The sequence below is a fragment of the Electrophorus electricus genome, chromosome 13, assembly GCF_041902795.1.
Source record: "Electrophorus electricus isolate QZ-2024a chromosome 13, ASM4190279v1, whole genome shotgun sequence".
Taxonomy (NCBI): Eukaryota; Metazoa; Chordata; class Actinopteri; order Gymnotiformes; family Gymnotidae; genus Electrophorus; species Electrophorus electricus.
Window position 1 is genome coordinate 17,591,600 of NC_137509.1, and position 19,579 is coordinate 17,611,178.

Here is a 19,579-nt window from a genome sequence, read left to right on the forward strand (position 1 = left end):
ACATTTTAATAGGCATGTTTTTTTTTATCATAAACTGAGTTAGCTCCACTTGGGTTGCCATGTCAAGATCGATCCCCTCCCATGAGATTAATTGCCAGAGCAGATCTAAATCACCTCAATGCGAAGTTTTGCCATTCTCGTGATGCGTACAGAGAGTACTCAGTTTCTGTGTGTTCTCCTGGTTTTAGGTCTCTGCTTTAGACTACACCTTCCACCTGAACCTCCTGTACCTTCCAAACTCTGCCTTCCCATGTTGACCCTGGACTGGATAGACAATCATTTGGATTACGTTTTCCCTGCCCCTGGACCAAGAAGTGCTATCTTGGTGTTTAATGTTCTGTGCCCAAGTGGCCTGCTCTGTGTGATTATTAAACCACCTCACAACTGGAGCCTCTGCTCCCTGAGTGCTGACTATCATCTCAGTTTTTCATTTCAGAGAGACATGATGACTGCTGCATTTTGTATGCATTTTAAGAGATTAGTATGAGTAACAACATGAGGTGACCACCCTTGACCTGGAAATATTGCTATCATATCAGTGTACAAGGATAAAACACAAAAAGTCAAGGTGGGTGGGGCAGGCAAGCAAGTCAAGGTGGGTGGGAGTCGTGGAGGCAGTAGCGTGTTCCCAGATTATAGCATCACTGCAACACTCAGCAGAAGATAATGAGTTTAGCCACTCTGAGTGCCCTGCGTCACACATGGGTCAGAGTCTGGATTAGCACACCCAGCTCTCGTTTTAGGCTTCTCAATCCCTCAGTTTTCTCTCCTCCTTTGAGCATTTTGGACAGTTTGATTCAATTTATTGATCTTTTTGCTATCAAGAGTTTTGGATGAAGTCACCCGTTTCAACTGATGCTCGATACTGCAAACTTCAAGCATCGTTTGTTGGGTGGTAAGGTTTGCCTCCAAAAGAAGAGGAAGTAAAGTTGGATAGCTGAATTTAGGCTGGGTGAGACGATTTAACTACCAGGACGGGGGTTCACCCTGGCCAACAAATCAGCAAACTTATGTTACTCCCCAGTAACAAAGTGGCTGATGAAGGAGCCTCAGCACATCCCACCCAGGAGGGCCAAGCCATGGTGGACTCCCTCATGAAGGTGGGTTTTGTTCAGTAAATTGATTACACAGATTATGTTGTTAGATGATATTCTGATCTTCATTTAGCTCTTTCGTAGTCTCAGTTACAATTATGCTTGTAAAGTGAGAATATCTAAAATTGGCACCGTTTGGTTCAGAATTAAAAGAGTTACAAAGTAAAATGCATGAGGTACATTTTTATTTGTAAATACATAATGAAAGAATACAAACTGTGCAAAGGAACTATATCTATTAAAAAAGCAGTATGTACAATTTTGGATGCCTGTTATATTCCCATTTGGTCATAGATATATACAATATTGTCTATAATAAACATTTTTTGAGGGCAGTCTGTTTAGATCTTCTGCTTAAAACCTGATCTGAAGAAGATCCCCAGTATAGCCTGTGTCCTCATTTCCATGTGACATGTTAGTATAGAAACATCTTGAAATACCCACCTTAAGGGTAAAAAAGCACTATCTCTGTGTAAGGATGTCATATGGTCCAGTGAGCTCTATAGTCCTGTCTTTTCTGTTGAGACTTACAAGTGCATTAATAACTAAACACCATTCTGAATTCAGAAAGAATTGAGTGACTTAATTCAATGTTTTCAGAGCTCCATCAATAACATGTCCTGTAGTATTAATATGGTGGTGCATAAATAATTAAATAATACTATCATATTGAAGAATTAAGCATATTCATGAAGGACAGTGTCAGAGTCATGACCCTTTACTTGATCATGCAGTAAATAAATATTCAGTTAACAGGATTAGGTAAACTTGAAAAGAGGGAAACATTTATTACATGACATCATGATATTATTACATGTTATTACATGTTCCCTTATTTGGGGACAACTTCTTGTAGTCTCCCTGGAATAGACCTCTCATCCTGAAATAGACCTCTTATGAAAAGCAGATTATTAATCATATTTGGCACACATACCAATATTTTACTTTTCTACTTCATGTTTTCCACCAGCCATGACAGTTATCTACCAGTTTATAAATTACCTGAGATTTATCAGTATCAACTGCCTAATTATATCTCAAGTTGCCTAAGACATTTGGACAAATTGCAGTGTTCTACCAACTACAAATGCAACTACAACTTCTGCTCCTGGTCTTTGTTCCCATGAAGACTTGTTTATATAACCTGCCAAAGATTAGCTAGAGAACTCTGGGTGAATAAAAGCCTGTATTTATGTCATGTGTCTTTTTTGACCTTACAGGTGGTGGCATGTTACCGGTACTTGGCTTCTTGCATCGGCGGCTGCGCAGACAGCACAAGCCTGAGGCAGGAGCTTCGGCAGACTCGCGAACGCACCCAGACGATGGTGCAATCCTGCCGCGACCACCTAACGGCCCGGCTGCGGGACAGATCCCTTCCTGACCAGGAGAGGAGGGAAGCTGAGCTGCAGTGGGTGGCCTTCTCTTCCTGCCTGGAGCTCTTTCACGCAGACATGTGCAAGGTCTACCACATGGGCAACACTTTCTCCGTGGCAAACTACAGTTACATGGTGTGGACAGGTATGCAGGGTAAGGGCAATTATAATCCGAACATCATTAAAGTCCACATGGGGTGAAATGATATATGCATGGATAGCACATATTTACAACACATGTTCCATATATTTCTGCTGTATACCCTATCCATGATATGAGCTTTAACACTGACTATATTTAGTATACTGAAGGTGTAAGAAGCATGCTTAAGTACTGATTTTATCTAACACAAAACCCAATTTTTCTGTTCTGAGGGCGATTGCGTCGACAGGATTTTTATTGTTTGCTTGCTTGCAATCGGTCGATTGATCAGCTGATTGCCTATGTGCAGGAGGCACAAGCGAAATAGCAGCCCGCGCCCTGAGCTTGCCTGAACTGCAGGAGGATGCCGGCGAGGAGGACCTGGAGCAGACTCAGCTGGAGGAGGACATAGCGCACGTGGACCGCACCTTGCAGGACATGGAGCAGAAGGTGAATGTGCTGCACTGGACGGTGGAGGCGCAGGGGCCTCTCTACGCCGAACCGCTCAGCAGTGACAGCACCTCGTCTGCGCTCCTGTCCGTGGACGAGGAGGCACCCGGGGGTCTCTGCAACCACACCCACCTGTCCGCAGTGCTGTTGCTGTGTGGTGTGGCCGCCATGGCCGTGGCGCTGTCGGTGAGCGTGGCGCTCCTGGCCTGAGGTGTGGATGGGGTTGGCCGTTCAAGCGCATTGCCTGCCAGAGAAGTGTTTTGTTTGTTGTCTTCTCAAAAGTGATCAGCCAATTAAATGATCCTGCAAGCAAATGATTGATCACAGCAGGTTACAAGGCAAAAAATGAGTTGGTTTGAGGGACTAGAAAACATACACAGAACACACTGCTGTAATAAAGATACAACGTAGTGGCGTTTTGTCTAGGGGGGGGCTGTACTGTAAATAACAGTACACAAGAGATTTATTTTTCAGTGAACCTTTTTCAAAAGCTGTGCAGAAAGCATTTCAAGAGAGCTATCAAATGTGGAACCACTCACTGATGGACCTGAGTGTGGCTCATCTTATGCAGTGGTGTAAAACAGCTTAAAATGACTTACTACAGGAAAAAAGTGGATTCCGTTTTGGTCTCACTGTCTGTTGTTATTTACTTCCATTGCAGTGTAGAATTCATATCCCACAAAAAGTACATCAACACACTCCCTGTGAACCATGTAACTGCTTCACACCATTCTGTGTTTTTTCCACTAGTGAAGGAAGCACACAAATCTGAGAGCTACCAAGAACACTGGCCATTTCATCTCAAAGATTTCTACAGCATGAGAAGCTGGTTAATAGCAGATAATAATGGTCTTTGTTTATCCTTTAAAGCTTGATAGAAAGCACGGTCAACCTTCATAGCTTTAAGCATTTCTATGTCCATAATTAAAATAGTGCTACTCACTGGTAAGTTCAAATGTATACAGTTTAATGGGTAAAGCAATTAATGCTTATTCTGTTCACTAATTGAAGGTAAACATAGAAGCCAAAGCTAATATAGTTATCCGTTAAGATGATTGTGGACTTTTATGGACTTGTTTAACTATGTAATCAAACAGCATTAAGTAGGCTATCAAGGATTTGTTAATCTTGTACAATGGAGTAAAGCAATTAGTTTTTTTTTCAGGCAACACTTACTGGAGGCTCCATTAGTATGCTTATAATATATTTTACTGCCTGTATTGTATTAAAATAAATACCTAGTATTTACATTTTCCATTTGTTCATTAATTACTTAATGGAAAAATGTGTTTACATCATATAAACAAATCTGCTTTAGTTTGCAAAAGCCAATAACTCATTAGGAAGTTCCAGACTTTGTCTCATGATAGTCTTATGCTCATTTAAGAAAATACAGAAGCAAACAATCTAATCCTAGAACAAAACAAGGAAGACAACATAAAGATGCTGGAATGTGTTTTGAACAGAACCGTCTAAAAAAAATAACCTTCACATGATGATGCAAATATTTGTGTCTCCACATCAAACAAAATACTCCACAGAATTAGGAGTACCATCCAATATGAAGCAAATGAAACATTATGTTCTGCATAGCTAACAGGGATTTACGGCATTCAGCTGATGCTTTTATCCAAAGTGACTTAGAATTATGACTGAGTACAAATTGATTAATTGAGGGCTAAGGGTCTTGCTCATAGTGGTGGGGCCTGAACCAACAACCTTCCAATTACAAGTCCAGTACTTTAACCACTGAGCTACCACTGCCCAAATGTAGTGCTAATGTTCAATTTCATATTATTCCTGGTGGGTAGAATTTCTTTTTTGACATTTTTCATTTGTTACAGTGTAGTCATGACTATATCTGTTAAAATGTTGAATGGTTTGACTACTGTTTCAGGTTCATTGTCATTAGCCTGTAACAAGGGGTTAGTAGAGTCAGTAGAGTCTGGAAGTCACTAGAGTCGAAATTTGGCACGTTTGGTTTAGCTGCATCACAGGAGCATATTTCCAGAGATGTTATATGAAGGTTAACTTCTATATGATTTATTGAATGGCACTTTAACAAGCCTTACAAATGTCCAAACACAGAGCTGATTGTGATAGTCGGAGGATTTGGCTCATTATTTTTTGCAATGTGCGCTGTTTCCATATACAGCATACATGTGACAAAATCAAATTAGTCTCCTTATACTCACACACCACCACCCACAGTACACACCAATTCAATGACTTTTTAGGCTTGTAAGTCTAATAAAATAGAAACTGAAAATAATTCTAACAGAATTATAGAATTATGTGAAGTGGCCAGAATTTAAATGGAAATCTGTATGACTATATTTAAAATAGCCTACTACATACTGTATACTGCATACTAAACTCAGTATATACTGTAAAGTGCATATTGGTCCATGGAATAGTATGCAGTATAGTAATCCAGTATACAACAAACACAAACCATACTGTGAGATCATATGAATGTATGAAGGTTCCGTCCACTTGTGAAAGAATTTTCCGCCACCGTTGCATGACGGGATGCAGTACACCACAAAGACGGTTCTGTTTATGGAATGTTTATGGAAGTAGTACATCATCCAGAAGACAGTTCTGTTTATGGAATGTTTATGGAAGTAGTACATCATCCAGAAGACAGTTCTGTTTATGGAATGTTTATGGAAGTAGTACATCATCCAGAAGACAGTTCTGTTTATGGAATGTTTATGGAAGTAGTACATCATCCAGAAGACAGTTCTGTTTATGGAATGTTTATGCAAGTAGTACATCATCCAGAAGACAGTTCTGTTTATGGAATGTTTATGCAAGTAGTACATCATCCAGAAGACAGTTCTGTTTATGGAAGTAGTACATCATCTGGGGATCTTTCGAGTATTCTGATTAGTCGTTTTGATTCCAGCCTCAGTTTTTCAAATTAGCATCACAACGACTAGGTGCAGCCAGAAGAGTGTTTTTTCTCAAATTATGTAGCTCGTGTATTGCTGTCCGGACATAGCAACAAATATGACAAAAGTCTAAAAATGAGTGTCGAGGGTTATATACTGCTGCTTTAATGTAGGAAAGTTGAAAACCACATGTCCGTGATAGGCTGAGTATCCCCGTGGAGGAGCCGCAGGATTAGGGTCGTCTCCTCAGGCCTTCGCTGCTTTCAAACACGTGTGTGAGTTAGCGCTCAACGTCAGCTTGGCGTGCTTACGTCATCACGTACATGCTTACGTTGGCGCGTACCTAAATGGAAGGCGACAGTCGATGAAAGGGAGTGGGTGTTGAGTGATTTTTATTTTGGTAATTATTTTAGTAATTATTTTAGCAATTATTTTGGTAGCTTATGAGAACACCAACTTAAAGGCTATAACAGCTCGATGGTGCACGGTTATAAGGCCGCATGTAAAGCTCTCTCTGCTCGCTGGCTTGGAAACACACCGGACGTGTCTGCCTTTATGCGTTTGTATCGTGTCTCTTGTAGTCTCTCTAAAATGTTATTTAAGAAAAAAGGGAAACCGCGTTTTACTTTTGCATCTGGACATCCGTGTGCCAGGACGGAGGCGAATTGCGGAACGGAAACTCTGCCGCGTTTCACAGGCCTGCGGAGGCCGATGGTCAGAGGTGACGTTAATACCGAGATCTCTGTGTTAAAGTTACATTTCAGAGACGTACACAGTCACGTACGCTAAAATAAATGTGTTATATATTAATAAAAATATATAAAATAAATATTTCTTATAGTTGCTATGCGTCATTCATGCGTATTATGGATATGTTGGAGTCAACAAAGTTGACCAGCCGCCGCTCCTAAACAGCCTTCACAGAAAGTGTCCAGAAACATGCAGGAGTGGGAGTCACATCATATAATCCTCATTTAATACCTTTTTTCCCTTTAGTAATGTTAGTCTCAGTCAGAAAAGGCAGCTGTGACTTAAAAAAAAATGTGGAAAATAACACCCACTTTCTGATGGACATGTGCGCTGTAGAAGGATTTTTCACTGAATGTGGCAGTGATAATATGGTAATAAACAAAACAACACACGATTCTGTGGAAAAAGCCAGTGGAAGCTCAAGTGGTGAAGGTACCTGACTTGTAATTGGAAAGTTGCTGGGTCCCACCACTGCCGAGTTGCCCCTGAGCAAGACCCTTAACCCTCAAGTTGTACTCAGTCATAATTGTAAGTCGCTTTGGATAAAGGCATCAGATAAATGCCAGAAATGCAAATGTCTTGCTTGAGCACTGAACATTTTCCCTCTGGAGTATTGATACTTCTGATCCAGTGCACCTGAAAAACTACTAGTATCTGCCTCGACCTTCAGTGCCTGTTTATGCCACTTTGTGAAAGATGCCATTGCAAGAGCACAATGCTATTGTGGTTGCATTGCACTTCTTGATTAAATCACAATATGTTGACACTAACAGATGCATTTAAATTGTATATAGTTGTAAGTTAATTCGTCTTTTAAGCAGAAGTGTTTTCATTTGTTGAAGATGCATAACCATTCATTCATTCATTTAATCGTTCATCTTCTAAAGTGCTTGATCCACTTTAAGGTCGTGGGGTTCCAGAGCCCATCCTTGCAGCACAGGGCAGGGATGCACAGCCACTTTCTCTGATTATACCCATTTTTGGAAGTTTATACTGACATATTGATTTCTCCGATATGTTCATTACAGAGTTGTGCACCACCAGCAAAGCAATGCAGTATGATGGGAGCAGGTCAGAAATCACAAAGCCTGGTCACAGAAAGCTTCTCTTTGATACACAAGCACTTGTTCGACTCCTAGAAGACAGCGGTGAGAATGTTTTTGTATTCAAGACATCTCTTACACGATTAGGTTCAAGTTTATCTTGAGCTGATCCAGTGTCATTTATTATAGAGTAGAGGCTTACCAGAGCTCCCGTTCCTTTGATACAGGGTTCACAATCCAACAGGCTAAAGTTTTCGTTAATATGCTGGTCAACACAACCAACTCCAACATGGATATAATGTATAATGACATGGTCACAAAGACTCAGCAAGTAAGATTTTTAACCCCTGTTCTGAGATTTGCTCTTTTTCAACTTGATTTCTTGAAGACTGTGCTATATGCATTGGACAGATTTAATTTTTGGCAGATTTAAACTTATGTTCTCTGGTCTGCTTTCCAAATTGCAAATGGACGTTTTATAATTCCTAAGAGTGCACCATCTTTTCAATGTTTTTCTCAAAACAGAGATGATAAACTGAATTTAATATTTCAAGACTTTGTCTTTTCTACACACAAAATCAGTGCTGAATTTTTCAGTAAATTATTAAAGATCTGAAATGGGAAATTTGTGCTGTTTGATCATGCTCATTGTGCCTGACTTCTGTTTGCGGGGTGACAGGAAATCATGTTGCAGAAAGTTATGTCTCATATTGCTGCTGTGAAAAAAGACATGATCATTTTGGAAAAAAGTGAGTTTTCAACATTACTGGCAGAGAACGAAGTAAGTGAATGAAGTATGAACTGTTCTTAGAGTAAATGCCAGATTTAGCTGTTTAGCATCAGCAGAAAGATATATGTAAATTTTCCATGTGAATTGTTTAAAATATAGTATGGAACAAAAAACCCCCAAAAACCTAAGTGTAATGTGGATTGAGCTCCCTTGCAAAATAATTTAATCAGTAATCCTTGTCTGCATATTTCCTCTTCCAGAGAATCAAGGTGGAACTTGCACAACTGAACATGCAGCTCTCTGTACGTAATGCTTTCTGCTTTCCCTTTTTTTTTTTTTTTTTTTTTAATCGGTTGAAGCAAACTTTTAGAGTCCAAATAACTTTCCACACTAAAAGTTGTAACCTTCACTCTTGTGCTCACACAGGATAATCAATACTTTTACATTTTCTGAGTGGATTTAACAGAGCACAGTCATTTATCTGTTGATAAATGAGCATGACTTAATCGATAAGATGACTGTGCTTTATGGTTAATTTAAAGTCTTAATTCTGCACTTGATTTATAATGGTTACACTAACACCACATCCACATTTTGTGAATAAATTTAAGTTAGAAGTACAATAACCGCCTCCAAGTTTGTTTGAGCAGATGCAGTTGCAGTCTAAGATTTTCTGCCCTTTATTTTGGGATCTACCAGGATATGATGAATAAAGTATGTCTAGATAACAAGCTGGACGTGAACTTGGAAAAGAGCCAAGTGAAAGAAATGGTGAGTTGCTTGGTCAAAACTAGAAGGAAGTGGAAGATGTGTTGGGTTGTTTGGTGTAACCTAGAGGGAAGGTCTATGGGAAGTATCGCCCACATTCTGTAAGATAGTGTGCTTTGTCAGATATTTAACGTGTAGTAATTTTTTTCAGCTGTTTTTTTTTTTATTCTGAAACTCCTTTTTCCCCCCAGAAAGCAGAACATGAAAGGAAGCTTCTTCAAACAAGGCATGATGTGATGGAGATGGTAAATAACATTCCCTTATCAGTGTTTCTGTGCTCAAAATAATCCTTTTATTAGGTAGACTTTGTGTCTAATGTATGTGTCTTAAAAACACAAGTTGGCCATTATATGCTAGAAAATGGGACCACATTGGGTGGTTGATCTGTAATGCTGTACATAGTGATAAGAATGAAACAGTGATCTGATCAGGTCATAAAGGGACTACATTTACTAGAACATAAAGACATGTAACTTACAGAAACTGAAGCATACCATTTAAGAATGTGTGTGCTTGGCCAGTAAGCCAACAGTTTTCAGGCTGATTTCACATACATTAGCAAACATGTGAAAACCTTAAAAGTTCTAGTCATAGGTTGTATGCTGGTATGGTTGCTGATTTGGCCACCATCTTGAATTTTGCTGTCAGGTGGTTTGATTTGCCACGAAATCCAGGATACAATAGATTCTCTAGTGCTTACAATAATCCCCTATAATTTGAGGTTCACTGTATGATAGTTTCTATACAGAGAGAGCATCGAAAATGACTGAATCCCCAGTTTAAAACACGACTGTGTCGATTGTGCGCTTGTGCTCCTAATCTGCTGACAAATATTCCGATTATTCGGTATTGAAGATGGTACTGGATGATTTCTCCTTTTCCCAGATGGCTGAGCAAGACCGCCATGTGACTCAGAATAATATGAAAATTGACACAGAAGTGGCTGGCCTGAAAACGATGCTAGAATCCCACAAACTGGACAGTATCAAATATCTAGCAGGTACTTGAATCGCCATTTATTTCTTAGCTAGACTAAATAAACCAAGATCTCTCCTCCATCACATATGACCTGCTTTAAGTGAGGGCGAAGTTCTGTACAGGTGTCCTCTAACAGAGACTCTGTCTGCCACCTCATGGTTATTGGTCAAGCAGGCTTGCTCAGCATTTCATTATGCTCAAAAGAGAACACTGAGCACCTGATAGTGCCAGGTGATCAGACAAACATTTGACTGACTGGTACGTTGTATAATGTCACGTGACCAGACAGATGTGTGATGTACTGGAGAAAAAGTGATCTTGTCCATTCCTTCATTGAGAATATTCAAATTTCTCGATTCCCTGTGAAGAATGAGATCCCAGCAATAAAGTTCAATATTGGTCATAGTATTATAGTTTATACGTTTTCAGAATAAAAGCTGTGCATGAGCTTGTCAGTTGGTTTGTGGGTTTGGCCAGCTACATTAATGGGATAAGGGGTTAGGGTTTGTGGGTTTGGCCAGCTACATTAATGGGATAAGGGGTTAGGGTTTGTGGGTTTGGCCAGCTACATTAACGGGATAAGGGGTTAGGGTTTGTGGGTTTGGCCAGCTACATTAATGGGATAAGGGGTTAGGGTTGTGGGTTTGGCCAGCTACATTAACGGGATAAGGGGTTAGGGTTTGTGGGTTTGGCCAGCTACATTAACGGGATAAGGGGTTAGGGTTTGTGGGTTTGGCCAGCTACATTAACGGGATAAGGGGTTAGGGTTTGTGGGTTTGGCCAGCTACATTAACGGGATAAGGGGTTAGGGTTTGTGGGTTTGGCCAGCTACATTAACGGGATAAGGGGTTAGGGTTTGTGGGTTTGGCCAGCTACATTAACGGGATAAGGGGTTAGGGTTTGTGGGTTTGGCCAGCTACATTAACGGGATAAGGGGTTAGGGTTTGTGGGTTTGGCCAGCTACATTAACGGGATAAGGGGTTAGGGTTTCCGGAAAAAACTGGAACTGTGGAATAACTGTTTGTCGTCCACACTCAGAAAGCTAACTAACCAATTTAGGTACAATCCCTTTTATTATCCAAAATTGTAAATGAGACTTTGATATTACACTAGCTATCTTAAATGTAGGATTCTCAATGAAGGTTTCCCTGATCCTTTGTTTTGTTTCTTCTGACTTTACTCAGGGTCCGTGTTCACGTGTCTTACAGTAGTACTGGGATTCTATCGCATATGGATGTGAATTCAGGGAGTTGATTACGGTCTCACTGAACAGTTGATGCCTCCAAAAATAAAAAATAAAATCAACACAACCTCACATTCAAAAGGAGTCACTTGCAGTCAGCCGATGAGGACATTCCAGTAAGGACTGCCACTACTCTAGCAGATGAGTCATTGGTTGGGTCATTTCTACCGCTCCTGAGTCTATGGAAAACTTTTCAGTGTCATCATTGCTACACACATTTCTGCCGCTAGCCATATTGTTTTATTTACATTGAACTTCGTCACTGTACTGTATGCTAGGTTTTTTGGCATATTACAACCTGACTATATGCATTATATGTTTGAGACTCAGGCTTATGTTGTCTTTTGGTGGGCCCAAATGTAATCTCAGTGATTTTGTTTTTATTGACTTCAGTCTCATTGATTGTATGGACTGAATTAAACTCAAAACATTATTGAATTATATATTATATATCTACATAATTTTGAATGAAATGTATGGTTCATTTGTGTATGTGTAACCTTTAAAAAAAAGATTCCCAGAAAAGCTGACATTTATTTATAGTGCTGGCACTGGCCCACTGATTACAGTTTGAGTGGGTTTTTAAATTTTTAATAAATTTGCAACAATTGCAAACAAACTTTTTTCACTTTGTCATTATGGGTTATTTCGAGGGAAAAAATGAATTGAATCCATTTTGGAATAAGGCTGTAACATAACAAAAAGTGGAAAAAGTGAAGCACTGGATACTTTCCAGATGCGCCGTATTTGTATGATAAAGGCAGCACACTGAAATGATTAATAAAGGTGGATTTAGAGAGCCTTAACATGTCTAGTCATGGTTTTTTTTGGAAGCGCACAGCATGTTTTTTCGCTCACAGTACAAGTACTTGGCAATTTAAGGTGCTTACCAGATTCTGGTAAAACACTAAATAGAAATATTGACCAGTGTTAAGAGCATAAAGTGAAGAAGTCAATTGATTCCTAGCACTATATACACATTAAAACCACTGACGGGTGAAGTGAATAATATTGTTGCAATGATACCTGTCAAGGGCTAGAATGTATTAGGCTTGTATCAGGTAGCATATGAGCAGTTTTTGAAGTTGATGTGTTGGAAGCAGGGGATATCTCTTCAGCAGGATAATGCTATAAATATACTCTATTTTATTCTAAAAAGCAAAAGGAAGAGTTTTTTTTAAAGTATGTATGTTCTGTTAATTTCAGGACATCTTAAGACATCTCATTTTGCTTCCTCTAGTGTCACAAATTGCATTTAGCCAGCTAGTGTTTGAAATATGTACAGGTAAAAGTTAATCACATAAATGTCTAGTAGACTTAAATATTGAAAACTATAGCACTTACAATAATTGTGAATGTCTAAAATTAAGGCACACTTTACATATCCCAGCAACAGAGAATGCCTCGACCGACATCCAATGACTAGTATTTATAAATGATCTCAAGTGTGAGATAATGTGTTTTTCCTTTTCGCACAGTAGAGGGCAGTATAGCGGTCTAGTGCAGGAGTCACAATGCCGAAGAAGGTGAATCGAGGAAGCGGATCTTTCCACGCGGGAGCTTCCTTGGCTGGACTGCGTGTGTTTATCTGTGTATGTAAAATAACATTAACGACTCCTAAATTGCAAAAAAACAAAACAAAACACTTGTATGTCCATCAAATTTCCTTTGGGTCTCTGACATCCGTTAAGGGTTATTTAGCTGCTGCCAGATTTTAACGGAGCTAGTTGTAAGATAAGATAGATTAATAAGATCGGACAGCACGATCGCAGAATGGCCTTACTGCTTTGGATCACCTACACCCACACACGCGTATTTATTCAGGTACTGAAGTGAAGAACACGTGTGTTGAGACTGCGGAGTGTGTGAAGGGAACATTGTGTCAGGTTTCCTTTAACTCCTTCAGAAAACATGTCCGAGGCTGTGGAGGCGAGTGCCGCTGAGGCAGGCTGGCCTGGCGCAGATATGGACCACATCTACCAGATCAGCGAGACCTGTCGCTTCATCACGAGTCAGGGCTACAAGAAGGTAAGAGCATTTGTCATGCACAGACTCTCCGTTAAGCTCTGTGGGTAAGCTTTGACACTAGCTAAAGAGTAGTGGCCCCCACCCCTTACCAACTCAGGTAAACCGGGAAAGTAGGGACAGCTTAATACAAAAATAACTATTTTAGCAGTGACATCAGCATAGGTGTGTTTGGTGCTTGAGAACTTTTCAGAACTGCTCCCCTGACCAGAGGCTTGACTGTGTTTACGCTGATCTCCAAGCCAGTCGCTTTCAGATACTTCTGAATGGCTCATTACAACACTGCGTTACCAAGCGCTTGTACTGTAGGCTAGGGCTGTTACGATATCAGAGTTTCCCTACACGATTATTGTGGCCAAAAGAATTCCTGATGACGATATTATCGCGATAGCTATAGAAAAACCGAGACGCTGCACTGATCGTGGCCTCCTCATGCGGCAGAGAGGTGTTTATGAGCGGCTACAGCAGGTTGTGCTTGCACACGTAACCTAAAGTGGGTGGTGAATGATGTTAGGCTAGTTAATATATGCTAGTTGTTAGTGATATATTTATTGGCCTATGATGCGTGATCTGGCACTGAAGGTTTGCTACTTGTCTTGCTGTTTCCAGTAGTGCTGCCAAGCTTGGTTAAGTATTAACCTGTTCATAATTGACCCTTTGCCAAGTCCTGCCCCTCTTGGTTAGGTTTCGGCCTGTCAAGATCTCACACCTGCTATGCCAGTCTGTATGGTTTTAAACAATATCAGTCAGGGCTGTTCCAATGGAAATAATACACTTCTGGAACAATAGTTATGAAACATCAGAGAGAAGCAGACAGAAAGGTCTACAATATACATTGGAGAGCTATATTTGTTGGCGGAGTAAGTATCGTGTGAATGAGGAGGACAGCAAAATCAAAAAGATCACCGGTCCCGCTGGTAGTTTGTACTGACCATGAATGTAAGGCAGAAATGATTTACTTACGGTGCATCCGGAAAGTATTCACAGTGCTTCACTTTTTCCACATTTTATGTTACAGCCTTATTCCAAAATGGATTAAATTCATTCTTTCCCTCAACATACTACACACAATAACCCATAATGACAAAGTGAAAAAAAGTTTGTTTATAATTGTTTCGAATTTATTAAAATAAATAAATAAATAAATAAATCACATGTACATAAGTATTCACAGCCTTTGCCATGATACTCAAAACTGAGCTCAGGTGCATCCAGTTTCCACTGATCATCCTTCAGTTGTTTCAACAACTTGATTGGAGTCCACCTGTGGTAAATTGTTGATTGGACATGATTTGGAAAGGCAAAATATATAAGGTACCATAGTTGACAGTACATGTCAGAGCACAAACCAAGCCATGAAGTCCAAGGAATTGTTCAAGTTTGGTTTATTTGTCACATACATAGTCATACACAGTACAACACGCAGTGAAATTGTATCGAATAACAGATTGGAGAAAGGATACTGAAAAAACTTCTGCAGCATTAAAGGTCCCAATGAGCACAGTGGCCTCCATCATCTGTAAATAGAAGAAGTTTGGAACCACCAGGATCGGGGTAAAAGGGTCTTAGTCAGGGAGGTGACCAAGAACCCAAGGGTCACTCTGACAGAGCTTCAGCGTTGCTCCGTGGAGAGAGGAGAACCTTTCAGATGGACAACCATTTCTCCAATCAGGCCTGTATGGTAGAGTGGCCAGACGGAAGACACTCCTCAGTAAAAGGCACAAGGCAGCCTGCTTGGAGTTTGCCAAAAGCCACCTGAACGACTCTCAGACCATGAGAAACAAAATTCTCTGGTCTGATGAAACAAAGATTAAACTCTTTAGACTGAATGCCAAGCGTCGCTTCTGGAGGAAACCAGGTACCGCTCATCACCTGGCCAATACCATCCCTACAGTGAAGCACGGTGGTGGCAGCATCATGCCGTGGGGTTCTCCCAGAAATTGGGAGACTAGTCAGTGTCGAGGGAAAGATGAATGCAGCAATGTACAGAGACATCCTTAAAGAAAACCTGCTCCAGATCACTCTGGACCTCAGACTGGGGCGAAGGTTCATCTTCCAACAGGACACTGACCCTATGCACACAGCTAAGATAACATGGGAGTGGCTTCGAGACAACTCTGTGAATGTTCTTGAGTGGCCCAGCCAGAGCCCAGACTCGAACCTGATTGAACATCTCTGGAAAGATCTGAACATGGCTGTGCCCAGACACTCCCCATCCAACCTGATGGAGCGTGAGAGGTTCTGCAAAGAAGTATGGGAGAAACTGCCCAAAAATAGGTGAGCCAAGCTTGTAGCATCATACTGAAAAGACTTGAGTCTGTAATTGCTGCCAAAGGTGCTTCAACAAAGTATTGAGCAAAGGCTCTGAAAACATATGTACATGTGATTTTTAATTTTTTTTTAATTCAATTTGCAACAATTCCAAACAAACTTTTTCCACTTTGTCATTATGGGGTATTGTGTGTAGAATTTTGAGGGGAAAAAAATTTAATTTGCGCTGTAAATACTTTCCGGATGCACTGTACTACTAAGTTATTACTTTGCATTTATTTTGTACTATTGTGGTAAGTGTTTAGTGGCCCCCATTAAACATTTTTTACCACAATAGTTTGAAATTGGTTAGCAAAATTGTTCAGTCCAATTGTTCATATTGCCCTAAAACTGGGGACTGGAAAAATGGGTGTGTGATTCCTATATGTTTCACCAAATCTATAAAGATGTAAATGTCTTCAAATTCTGAAGATTGCCTGGTCAGCTGTGTTCCATCTGTCCTGTATTTAAAAAGACATTCAAAATGATATATATTTATCGAATGTAAGTAATATGGTTATATCTAAAGCATCACGGACGTGCACTTTTCCACACAGGTAGCCTTGCAGTTCCCCGATGAACTTCTGGTAGATTCCATTGCGGTCTCGGCAGCAGTTGAGCAGGAGGCCAATGTAAAGACTTATGTTCTAGGCGACACCTCGTATGGCAGGTTAGAGGCGCACTCGTCGTTCAGCTATCAGCATAACATGGCTCGCGTGCAATATCTTCACCGCTGTTATTGTTCTCCTTTTCAGCTGCTGTGTGGACGAGGTCACTGCAGAGCACGTCGGGGCAGAGTGCATTGTACATTACGGCCGCTCGTGTCTCAGCCCAGCCGCGAGGCTCCCTGTCATGTACGTGTTCGGGAGGAGCCCCATCGATGTCCAGCGCTGTGCCACAGCTTTCAGAGAGCTCTTCCCCGACAGCGAGAGCCACGTGGTCGTACTGCATGACGTCACCTACTCGCATGCCATAGGTAGGCCAGTCGTGTGGTTTCAATGCATCGCAGCACTTTGGTTTCATAAAACATCTTTGGATAACTCTGGGCCACCTCTTTAAATATCTTTTTGTTTGCTGTAATGTTCTACTGCACTGATGCCTAACTAGATACGTATCAGCATTTTTAAAAAGCTTCTCTAACGCATGTTTTCTGTCCTCAGATGACCTCAGATGTCTCCTAAGTGATTCATATCCCCACATCGTGTTCTCTGCTCTAAAAGATCACACTCTCGGTCAAGGGGAGGTCCACAGACCTCTCACTGGTGGCGATAAGGCAGACTGCATGGGTGATACAGTCATTCATAAATTTGGCAGACACTTTTGTTTGAAAGACGGGAAGACTGTGGAGAACTACAGTATGTTCTACATCGGCCACGAGGGGCTGACGCTCACAAACTTCATGATGACTTGGAACCGCTGCGCCTTCAGTTCGTTCGACCCTGGCACGTCGACAGCCCGAGCAGAGTCGGTCAGCATAAACAAAGCTCTGATGAAGCGCTACTACGCCATAGAGCAGGTGAAGGACGCCAGCGTGGTGGGCATCTTGGTGGGCACGCTGGGCGTGGCCAGCTACTTGACTATCATTGAGCAGTTGAAAGAGTGCATTCACAAAGCCGGCAAGAAAAGCTATCTCTTCGCTATGGGCAAGCTCAACGTGCCCAAACTGGCCAACTTCTTGGAGATCGATGTCTATGTGTTGGTTGCTTGTCCAGAAAACTCGCTGCTAGACTGCAGCGAGTTCCACAGGCCCGTGGTGACGCCCTTCGAGATGGAGGTCGCGTGCAACAAGCATCGAGAGTGGAGTGGGGAATACATCACAGACTTCCGAGACCTTCTACCTGGTGTGTCCTTCTCTATAAACTTTTTCTTTTGTCCCTTCTATAAACCACACACATGTCGTGTCACGATCGCTGTTGGCTTCTTTCTTTTTATTTCTTTAGTGTGACTGTGGACCCCATTCAGCCCAGCAGTGTCACTGTTATGCGTAAAATGTCGATTAGCAAAGCTGCGCCTGATGAACATAGTCACACAGCCCACACAACACCCATTACCGTGTCCGTAATCTAGCTGTTGAGAGTGGTCCACAACCCAAATAATGTCCAGTCATCCTAGAGTCAGAATCTGGCGAATGTCATAAAGGACAGATTGCTTGTGGCAACAGATTTACAGACTGTAATAGTGCTTCGGTTGTGATTCATCTTAGGTAACGTATAAAGTAGACCTCTAATAAAGAGGCCAGTGAATTTAGTGGGACAGTGAGTGTCCTAACCTCAGCATTACTTCGAACAGGGGGGAGCAGTCATGTGCACTTCCCAAAGCCAGACGCATCTGCTACTGAGGAAGATGTGACGGACGTGTCGCTGATCACTGGAGCCCTGCGCTCTTCCCGTTTAAACTCCTCTTCGGAGCTGCCGAAGGTTTCCTCGCCGTCGTCTTCTCTGGTCGTCAGGAACCAGACTCTGACCGTGGCCAACACAAACACTGCAGGTAGAGTTTTCTGACACCCGTTCAGACACTTTGGCACTTTATGGCTTTAACGTAACAATAAAGACTGTGTAGAAACGCTGAAGACTGTTTGACTTGAATCAGCAGTGCATGTGACCGGCTGTGGAGGGCACAAGGCCCAGCAGAGTTCAATCATTTCCAGTTCTTAACGCTCCAACCAGACCTTGTACTTAACAGCACTGTAGAATCAGACACCACTGGCCTAAAATGTTCAGATGTTCAACATTTTGGACTTGCGTAATGCTGTTTTTAGTAATGATTATACTATAGTAAGAATTAATTCAGATGCTCTTAAGTGGTCATATAAGACATATAAGAACATTTATCCAACGTTCTTGCCAGCATTTTTTGCAGTTCTTCCACCATATTTGTCATGGTGTAGCTGGAACCAGCCAGAAATATTTGCATTTCTGTAACGCGGCTCAATGAACGTATGTAACGCAGGTCTTTTTGCTTGTACGTTGGCAGCATCCTTCCTGGCTGGTCGCAGCTGGCAGGGCTTGGAGCCCAAGCTGGGGGAGACGCCTGTGGTAAAAGCCATGGAGGGAAGGCGAGGGATCGCCATAGCTTACGAAGAGGAGGGAGCGGATGGGAGAGAGCGCCCGAGCTGACCACACCAAGGACCAACCAGGACGTTTAGAAGGAAATACGAACATCAGCGGAACTGCATCGCAGGGCACTGGGACAAGATCTCGTTTGAAAATGTACCCTGTTTAGGGTGGTGTGACTGAGAATCGGTTTATGTGTGTGGCGCTACTAAAAGATGAGGTCTGCTTTAGTTATTGAATAAAATGACCTAAAACCATCTAAAATATCATTAAGAAAATGGCCAGGGATGGACTGAAACCTGAGGTGCTGTTAGTAAGTACCTGTAGCCCAAAGTGTAAGCTGCCACAAATGACGTCTCCTCGCACACAACAGCCACTGTACATTTATGGTTTGTAATAAAAACAATTGTTTAAAGGAGAAATCAGTTTCCTATGTCCTGAATTGTGCATCAGCATTTATTTCCAGCTTCTCGGTGGTGATTACCGCACGGCCCCAACAGCTGCAGGAAGTATCAGCGGTTTACAGGCCCTCGTAGACCTGGGAACACCCTTCAGCTTGGAGCCCATGTTAGCTTTCTGTTCCAAAACCCAAGCCAGGGTGAGAGGCTATTTTCTGTACATGCTGGTGATGTTGGTTTAGACATTTATCAGCTGGGTTATAATCTAAATGTTACTCAGTTGCAGACCTTTAATATATTTAACTTTGTGATCTAAATGTTACAC

General features: G+C 41.5%; 3 protein-coding genes across 10 annotated transcripts; all 3 read left to right on the forward strand.

Annotated features, from left to right (window-relative positions):
- Nucleotides 1-722: 722 nt before the first annotated feature.
- rgs9bp (regulator of G protein signaling 9 binding protein) lies at nt 723-4,307 on the forward strand. 4 transcript variants are annotated; one of them, XM_035519905.2, is made up of 3 exons: nt 723-1,100; nt 2,315-2,621; nt 2,902-4,307. In XM_035519905.2, exons 1-3 carry the CDS (start codon nt 1,011-1,013, stop codon nt 3,267-3,269), a joined length of 765 nt encoding a protein of 254 aa, XP_035375798.2. In that variant the 5' UTR covers nt 723-1,010; the 3' UTR covers nt 3,270-4,307. The 4 variants fall into 4 exon arrangements, with proteins under 4 accessions (XP_035375798.2, XP_081551299.1, XP_081551298.1 ...); XM_081695173.1 differs by having other exon boundaries at nt 2,920-4,307; XM_081695172.1 differs by having other exon boundaries at nt 2,315-2,612.
- mcur1 (mitochondrial calcium uniporter regulator 1) lies at nt 2,943-12,274 on the forward strand. Of its 4 annotated transcripts, none has more exons than XM_081695171.1 (9): nt 2,943-3,059; nt 7,735-7,854; nt 7,977-8,080; nt 8,429-8,530; nt 8,740-8,781; nt 9,179-9,250; nt 9,439-9,492; nt 10,133-10,247; nt 11,410-12,274. In XM_081695171.1, the coding sequence occupies exons 2-9, from the start codon at nt 7,758-7,760 to the stop codon at nt 11,463-11,465; spliced, it is 642 nt and encodes a 213-aa protein (XP_081551297.1). In that variant the 5' UTR covers nt 2,943-3,059; nt 7,735-7,757; the 3' UTR covers nt 11,466-12,274. The 4 variants fall into 4 exon arrangements, with proteins under 4 accessions (XP_081551297.1, XP_026875186.2, XP_026875188.2 ...); XM_027019385.3 differs by lacking the exon at nt 2,943-3,059 and adding an exon at nt 5,115-6,677; XM_027019387.3 differs by lacking the exon at nt 2,943-3,059 and adding an exon at nt 5,118-6,356.
- Nucleotides 12,275-12,958: 684 nt separating this feature from the next.
- Nucleotides 12,959-19,278, forward strand: dph2 (diphthamide biosynthesis 2). 2 transcript variants are annotated; one of them, XM_027019367.3, is made up of 7 exons: nt 12,959-13,060; nt 13,375-13,496; nt 16,361-16,473; nt 16,559-16,779; nt 16,964-17,644; nt 18,093-18,290; nt 18,777-19,278. In XM_027019367.3, the coding sequence occupies exons 2-7, from the start codon at nt 13,380-13,382 to the stop codon at nt 18,917-18,919; spliced, it is 1,473 nt and encodes a 490-aa protein (XP_026875168.2). In that variant the 5' UTR covers nt 12,959-13,060; nt 13,375-13,379; the 3' UTR covers nt 18,920-19,278. The 2 variants fall into 2 exon arrangements, with proteins under 2 accessions (XP_026875168.2, XP_026875167.2); XM_027019366.3 differs by having other exon boundaries at nt 13,008-13,292.
- Nucleotides 19,279-19,579: the final 301 nt, after the last annotated feature.

Bases quoted from the DNA above. Each gene is read 5' to 3' on its own strand.
- rgs9bp (XM_035519905.2), top strand. From the start codon at position 1,011: ATGTTACTCCCCAGTAACAAAGTGGCTGATGAAGGAGCCTCAGCACAT. The intron at 1,101-2,314 runs GTGGGTTTTGTT...TTGACCTTACAG, and splicing joins TGGTGGACTCCCTCATGAAG to GTGGTGGCATGTTACCGGTA. The intron at 2,622-2,901 runs GTAAGGGCAATT...TCGATTGATCAG, and splicing joins GGTGTGGACAGGTATGCAGG to CTGATTGCCTATGTGCAGGA.
- mcur1 (XM_027019385.3), top strand. From the start codon at position 6,434: ATGGTGCACGGTTATAAGGCCGCATGTAAAGCTCTCTCTGCTCGCTGG. The intron at 7,855-7,976 runs GTGAGAATGTTT...CCTTTGATACAG, and splicing joins TCGACTCCTAGAAGACAGCG to GGTTCACAATCCAACAGGCT. The intron at 9,493-10,132 runs GTAAATAACATT...TCCTTTTCCCAG, and splicing joins GGCATGATGTGATGGAGATG to ATGGCTGAGCAAGACCGCCA.
- dph2 (XM_027019367.3), top strand. From the start codon at position 13,380: ATGTCCGAGGCTGTGGAGGCGAGTGCCGCTGAGGCAGGCTGGCCTGGC. The intron at 13,497-16,360 runs GTAAGAGCATTT...TTTTCCACACAG, and splicing joins CGAGTCAGGGCTACAAGAAG to GTAGCCTTGCAGTTCCCCGA. The intron at 16,474-16,558 runs GTTAGAGGCGCA...TCTCCTTTTCAG, and splicing joins GGCGACACCTCGTATGGCAG to CTGCTGTGTGGACGAGGTCA.